General features: G+C 43.3%; 3 protein-coding genes across 3 annotated transcripts in view; 2 read left to right on the top strand and 1 right to left on the bottom strand.

Moving 5' to 3' along the window:
* Nucleotides 1–1,242, top strand: part of LOC104821924 (LEAF RUST 10 DISEASE-RESISTANCE LOCUS RECEPTOR-LIKE PROTEIN KINASE-like 1.1) — a 3,170-nt gene extending 1,928 nt beyond the window's left edge. Inside the window, 2 exon segments of the mRNA XM_010552953.2 lie at nucleotides 4–832; nucleotides 835–1,242. Coding sequence (XP_010551255.2) covers nucleotides 4–832; nucleotides 835–884 — 879 coding nt within the window. The 3' untranslated portion in view covers nucleotides 885–1,242.
* Nucleotides 1,243–4,070: 2,828 nt separating this feature from the next.
* On the top strand, nucleotides 4,071–6,865 carry LOC104821922 (probable leucine-rich repeat receptor-like protein kinase At1g68400). The gene is made up of 2 exons (XM_010552952.2): nucleotides 4,071–5,558; nucleotides 6,073–6,865. The coding sequence occupies exons 1-2, from the start codon at nucleotides 4,193–4,195 to the stop codon at nucleotides 6,738–6,740; spliced, it is 2,034 nt and encodes a 677-aa protein (XP_010551254.1). The 5' UTR covers nucleotides 4,071–4,192; the 3' UTR covers nucleotides 6,741–6,865.
* The window catches only part of LOC104822176, a 2,863-nt gene continuing 2,394 nt past the window's right edge, over nucleotides 6,837–7,305 (bottom strand). Inside the window, exon 3 of the mRNA XM_010553322.2 lies at nucleotides 6,837–7,302. Within this exon, the coding sequence (XP_010551624.1) occupies nucleotides 6,992–7,302 (311 nt within the window). The 3' untranslated portion in view covers nucleotides 6,837–6,991. The remainder of the gene's footprint in view (nucleotides 7,303–7,305) is intronic.

Here is a 7,305-nt window from a genome sequence, read left to right as displayed (position 1 = left end):
CAGTTCATAAACGAGATTGAAATCCTCACGCGTCTTCAGCATCAGAATCTTGTCTCCCTCTACGGCTGCACTTCGCGTAAAAGCCGAGAACTTCTCCTCGTGTATGAGTTTGTTAGAAACGGGACGGTTGCCGATCATCTCCACGGCGATCTGTCGAAACCCGGTTCACTGCCATGGCCTATGCGTATGAACATCGCCATACAAACAGCCAGTGCTCTGGCATACCTCCATGCCTCGGATATCATCCATCGCGACGTGAAGACAACAAATATCCTCCTCGACACTAACTTCAGCGTTAAAGTTGCAGACTTTGGACTATCGAGGTTGTTCCCGAATGATGTAACCCATGTTTCAACCGCCCCGCAGGGCACTCCGGGCTATGTGGATCCAGAATATCATCAGTGCTATCAACTAACCGATAAGAGCGATGTGTACAGCTTTGGAGTCGTCCTTGTCGAGCTGATATCTTCAAAGCCTGCAGTTGACATAAACAGGAGTAAGACCGAGATAAACCTATCCAACTTAGCAGTAAACAGGATACAGAAACAAGCATATGACGAGCTGATTGATCCAGGCCTCGGGTACAAGACAGATGAGAAGGTTAGGAAGATGACTACAATGGTGGCAGAGTTGGCTTTCCAGTGTTTGCAGCAAGACAAGGCGATGAGACCGACCATGGATGAGGTTCTGCAAGAACTCCAGAGAATCCAGAATGAGGAGCAAACAAATCATGATCATGATCAAGAACAAAAACACGATGAAGACGATGAGGAGATTAAGCAAAGTTTTCCACCGGCTTCTCCACTGGATTGGACAAAGGCTTCGCTGTTAAAGAATATCAGATACCCTCGTTCTCCGATCTCTGTGACCGAGCAATGGGTTAGCAAATCCACAACACCAAATACCAGCCTTTAAGGCTGTGAGAAGAAGATCCTTCGAGTGCCATTAGACATTTTCTTCTCATCTGTCTTTTTTATTCACTGTCACTGCCCAGAGAGAGATATATCCATGATGGAATCAAGTTTTAGGTCCTAAGATAATGTATATAGCCACAGAATTTGCACTGCAAACCCACCTGCACTTCCATTGTCAAAATCCCAAGCCACGAGCTAACCATTGAAAACAGAGGAAGCATATGTATTAAGGTTGTGTTTCCATGTCCTAAAAGCTTGAATATCTGTCCTTGTTACCATTCCCGGGTTGAGTGAATGAAACCCATTTCCCGTTCCAGTCTCAAACTCATCAGTCTTCTCGCTTTACTGTCTTCCTTACAGAAATTTCAAATCTTTTGTACACTTCTGTGTGTTCTTACAGAACATTCAATTCCTGAAACTGAAAGAATGTGACAGAATGCACCATTCTCCGACAAGAGCAGTAGGAGTTTGGTAGAGCGGTTTCATAAAACCGCTTCAAGGGTCCAATGGAAATGACAGTTACATGTGAATCAATGGGTAGAAAGAAAGATTACAGCTTGATCATCGCTGGGGAATTTTGTTTTTCTACTTGAACAAAATGGTTAAAAAAAAAACTATGAAGGCGCTCAAAAAGCAATGGTTTAAGATTGAACCAATGTCACAGGGAAAGTGTTGATGTTACCACTTACCAGATCGAGTTTGCGCGATTCTCTCAAACCAAATCATCATCGTCATCGTCATCGTCATCGTCATCATCATCATCGTCGTCGTCGTCATCATCATCTTCTTCTTCTTCTTCTTCCCGAATTCTATAAAAAAAAGAAAAAGAAATCAAAAACCATTTCAGGGGCTAACTTGTAGAAACGCGAAAAAGGACGAGACTTTCTCCTGAACAAATCAAAGAAGAAAAGAGGGTTGATTTTATTTTCCTGGAAAACAGATGGGATGATTCGGGAGAGGGTTCTTCGCTTAAATGACCCACTTGGTTCGCATCTATTTCAACTGTGCACCACAAAAAAACATAACATATTTTTTTCTCCGTAAAAAGACGAAATTACCCTTAATAAATCGCGATATTTATCCGTTCAAAAACAACTTCGTTATTACGATTTCGTAATTAAATCTAAATATAGTTACAAACAAGTGTCAAAAAAAATTATCCGTCTTATTTTAGTTGTATATCAGTTATATGTTAGTCGCAAAAAGGTCGCAAAAAATAAAACGAAAAGGGTATTTTGGACTTTTTCAACCGAAAAATGGGTTAAAATTGAAAAAAAAATTTTTTTTTTTTGGGTGGTGTACCCTGAAATTGCCGCGAGTCAATTGGGTTATTTGGGTAATATTCCGTTCGGAAGAAGGAAAAATTTCTCGCTCTTCGTTGTGATGTCGTCTCGGTGCTGAAGAATTACATCGACTCACAAACCAAGAAAATGAAAAGAAGCTTTGCTCTTTGTATTTAACGTCAGAGAGATCGTAAATTATTTTTCTAAGAGAAAAGACCCAAAAAAATCATTAGTTTTGAATATCATTAATTAAAATTTCAACTATTACATATCTAAATTAACTGATTTTTAATTGATTTTTTTTATTTTAATTGAATTGTAAATATATTGGTAAACAAATTAAATATTAATTTGTTTTTGGTTAGTAAAATCAATGAATTTTGATGAATACTTTATTCATTTCTTTGTCAACTCATACTTTATTCCAATTTGTGTATAACAATTATTAAATTCTTCTTATTTGTATTCTTATACATGTATATTTTGTTATCACATGATTTTGCTGTATAATATTTTCCCTCTCCTGCCATGAAAAGATATACTCTCGACGCAAAAAAATAATTATTATTAATTGGGCCCTAAACAGTAAAGTCAATGGGCCTAATAACTGTCCTAAGGCCCAGATCCATGAAAAAATCCTTGTATTAAAAAATCATAAAACCATATATATATATATATATATATATATATGTATGTATCTCTAGCCACACACATTATATAAGATGGTAGTATGGAATTTTCCCTTTTATATTGACGTATGCAATAACCCTAATAATCAATAACGACATTGTGTACATCCGATTGCATGTAAAACAAATGATTTAAATACCGTTGCACAAATGATATCACTTATAAAAAAAAATCCAAATAAAATAATAATTGGTAAACGCTCCAATGGTGCTTTTCCTCAAGTGATGCCACGGTCGGTCCAATACATACAATACAATGATGATGTTTGTTGGACCGTATCTGGTTCATGTCCTAAGCCCGTTCAAATATTTCAATATCCAATAGTTTCATAGAAATAAAAAAAAAAGGCAATAAACCTAGCTTTAGCGGATTCTTTCATGTTTTTTTTAAAAAAAGTATTATTAAATTAAAAACATTACAAAACCGAGAAAGTATATAATTCAACCAAACAAAAAAAATCGACCATTTGCAAAATGTTTCGTCGATCCATAAATAGAAAACAATAAGTAAATTACGCAATTGATTTTAAAACTAATCCGAAATTAGATGACACGGATAATTTAACATTAATATAAAAAAATTAAATAAAAATAAAACCGGGGAACAGTAATGCATGAAACAAGCAGAAGACAGTGGACAGTGAGAAGTGACATTCGTCTGCTTTCCTCTCAGTGGCAAAAAAAGAAAAAGGTAGTGAGAATTCATACTTCGTGAATCGTAAAAGACCCTCACTTTTCCCTTTATTTACCACTTTGTCCCACCCCACTATTTTCACATTGAATTTAATTTGATTACCATCCAAATGGGCATACGAAAGAATTAGTTACTAAGTATAATTACCGATTAATTATGAGCATTTATCTCTCCATGTGGACCGAATAAATATAATTGTTTTGATGAAAACGCACGTGAGGTCACGGGGCACGCGTGTACGTGTATCTGTGCGTCGCCGTTTTGACGGTAGTAATTGCGTACGACGAGTATTCCGTATGACCATGTGATCCCGCTTCGTTAATTTAATCTGGACCGTGAATTTTCCAACAGCTATAAATGACGATTTCAATGGTCTAGATTTATCGGAGCAGGGGTACGTTGGTCATTCTCGAGAAACGTTACGTTGCCCTTTAGTCACCAGTAGCCTGCATAAGGATAGCGCGCAACCATTTATGACAATAAACACCTCTCTTCTTCCTGTTAATTACGATTTTACCATCCTTCTTTCTCGTTTTCTCCCCCCTTCAACTCCCTCTTGCTCTAACCGCTGCGTTCTATAATCTCTCCCTCTCTCTCCTTTGCAGAGCGAAAATGGCGAAATCTTCACGCTTCAATCAGCATTTTGCGTTCTCTCTCCTTTTTCTCTCTCTTCTTCGTTGTTCTTCTTCTTCGAGCGCCGACTTGAAGCCTCTTCTGGACTTCAAATCCACCGCCGATTCCGCCGGGAAACTTTGGTCGTGGAACTCGACCGCTGAGCTATGCAAATGGACCGGAGTTTCCTGCGTCGGGAACCGAGTCACGCGACTCGTCCTCGAGAATCTAGGACTCAGCGGGTCGTTCGAGCCACTCGCTTCACTCACAGAGCTGCGAGTTCTCAGCCTCAAGGGAAACCGCCTCTCCGGTCCTGTTCCTGACCTCTCCAAGCTTAAAACCCTGAAGCTTCTGTTTCTTTCGCTCAATGAATTCTCCGGTGAGTTTCCGGTATCCGTGACGTCACTCTCTCGCCTAAACCGCCTCGATATTTCCTTCAACAACTTCTCCGGCGAGATTCCACTTACTATTAACCACTTGACCCACCTCTTGACACTTCGGCTCGAGGGGAACCAGTTCTCGGGTCCGATACCGGGTCTGGGTCTCTCGGATCTCCAGGATTTCAACGTTTCCTCCAACCATCTGACGGGTCAGATACCCGAATCCTTGTCGGGCTTCCCCCATTCCGCGTTCGCGCAAAATCCATCTCTGTGCGGAGCACCGTTACTGAAATGCCTGGGCATATCCGGCGACCCGACCAAACCCGGGTCCGGCGGAGCAAGAGCTTCGCCGTTGATGAACTCTCAGACCATACCTTCGTCTCCAACCTCAGTTCACTCCAAGAAAGAAACGAAGAAACCATCAGAGAGCGACAAGGACAGCACGACGAGAATCAGCACGCTGGCTCTGGTAGCCATTATCATCGGCGACGCCATTATCCTCAGCTTAGTCTCTCTCCTCCTTTACTGCTGCTTCTGGCGACAGTACGCGGCGAACAGGAAGGACTCGAAGGTTCTGGAAGGAGAGAAGATACTCTACTCATCGAGTCCATACACCGCAAGAGGACAGAACAACAACAACCAGCAGCAGCAGGGAGGGTTCGAGAGGGGGAGAATGGTGTTCTTCGAGGGGACGCGGCGGTTCGAGCTGGAGGACCTCCTCCGAGCCTCGGCGGAGATGCTGGGAAAAGGAGGGTTCGGGACGGCGTACAAGGCGGTGCTCGAAGACGGAAGCGTGGTGGCGGTGAAGCGGCTGAAAGACGGCGGCGTAGCCGCCGGAAAAAGAGAATTCGAACAGCAGATGGAGATCTTGGGAAGGCTCCGGCATCAGAATCTCGTGAGCTTGAAGGCTTATTACTTCGCTAGTGAAGAGAAGCTCCTCGTCTACGAGTACATGCCCCATGGCAGTCTCTTCTGGCTCCTCCACGGTACGTCGTCGTTTTTCAACTCCCCTTTTTTTTTCGTTTTTCATAATTTTCCAATTAATTAGATTTTTAATATCGTTTAATAATTAGAGGAAATGCATATATGGTTAATTTGATGAAATAAGATAATATGTGTAGACCAACTAGTGAAGTGATTCCTGGTACATGGGTCAGGGAAATGGTCCGAAGCCTTTGGGGTAGGGTTAAATTTTGGCTTTAGTTGATAAGGATAAAGATATTATTTTTAATTTTCTAATGTCATGAATAATAATATTATTTAATGGATGCTAAATAAATTGGGACGACCTTTAATTATATTTTATATGGGTTGGGAATTGGGATTCACCTTTTGCTTTTATATGGCTGGATAATTAATTCCGATCTGTCTTATTAAATTTCCCCTTTTTCTTTTTTGACTTCGCCTTTACTCCTTGTCTCATTTGGGGCGAGTGTCAAAATCGTAAATATGGTGAACTAACTCTCAATGTCTGATTGTCTATTGGGTCGGGTTTTGCAGGGAACCGTGGGCCGGGCCGGACCCCACTGGACTGGGTCACACGCCTGAAGATCGCATCTGCGGCGGCGCGTGGCTTAGCCTTCATCCACGGCTCGTCCAAATCCATGAAGCTCACCCACGGTAACATCAAATCCACCAACGTCCTCCTCGACAAATCCGGCAACGCCCGACTCGCCGATGTCGCCCCCCCCCAGCCCCCTGCCACAACCGCGAAATCCACCGGCTACCGTGCGCCGGAGCTCGCCGACGGTAGGAAACCCACCCAAAAATCCGACGTGTACTCGTTCGGCGTCCTTCTTCTCGAGCTCCTCACCGGGAAATGCCCAAACCTCGTCGACCTGGGTCACGTGACCGGACCCGGGTCGGGCGGAGCGGTTGATCTACCGAGGTGGGTCCAGTCGGTGGTGAGGGAGGAGTGGACGGCGGAGGTTTTCGATCTGGAGCTGATGAGGTACAAAGACATAGAGGAGGAGATGGTGGGTCTGCTCCAGATCGCGATGGCCTGCACGGCGGCTGCGGCCGATCAACGGCCAAGGATGTGCCACGTGGTAAAGATGATCGATGAGATTCGTGGGTCGGCTGAGGCTTCGCCTAGTCAAGACGGGGTTGACTCGGTGGCCGACTCACCGTGCTTGTCGGATGACACGAGTGGGGCGACGAGTCAGTAGCGGTAGTCAGAGAGGGAAGAGAGAAGTTTTGCAACAAAAAAAAAAAACACGTGTAGTGTTCTCGTGCCACGCAGATTTTCGTTTTCGAACCGTTAATGTCGGAAATTTCATATGGCGATTATTGATCCAAGAATTACATCATACATATAATATAATACATTAATGCAAGAAAATTGCGAACAAATACCACCAATCACCACGAAAAAAGAATATAAATGAATTTTAAAAGCTAATGTAAAAATAAAAAAGAATCATCCGAAATGCATAACCTTAGGAGCAAATCTAATCAACCGGTCCAAAGCAGTGGGCAAGAACTTACGAGCGAAGAGGTAACAAACCCTGGTCCTCCCACCGTTATGCACGCACCCCTTCTCACTCGTCCTTAGCTTGGCCAAGAACTCCTCCGTCACCTCCGGCCGCACGAACCGGTTCGGGTGGGGGCCGCCCTTGGACCAGTCGACCCACGTGAGGGTCCGGTTCGAGTTCCTCCGACCCAACCCCTTCCCGACGTTGACCAGCGTGGGCAGGTAATGCTCGTCCGAGTAGCACGAGCCGTGGCAGTGGG

The sequence above is a fragment of the Tarenaya hassleriana genome, unplaced genomic scaffold (assembly GCF_000463585.1).
Source record: "Tarenaya hassleriana unplaced genomic scaffold, ASM46358v1 Cleome35, whole genome shotgun sequence".
In the NCBI taxonomy this organism is placed as follows: domain Eukaryota; kingdom Viridiplantae; phylum Streptophyta; class Magnoliopsida; order Brassicales; family Cleomaceae; genus Tarenaya; species Tarenaya hassleriana.
This window is presented reverse-complemented; position numbering and strand designations above follow the sequence as displayed.

What these genes read in the sequence shown, in the direction of transcription:
- LOC104821922 (XM_010552952.2), top strand. Translation starts at nt 4,193, where the DNA reads ATGGCGAAATCTTCACGCTTCAATCAGCATTTTGCGTTCTCTCTCCTT. An exon ending in TCTCTTCTGGCTCCTCCACG is followed by an intron (nt 5,559 to 6,072) that starts GTACGTCGTCGT and finishes CGGGTTTTGCAG; the next exon opens with GGAACCGTGGGCCGGGCCGG.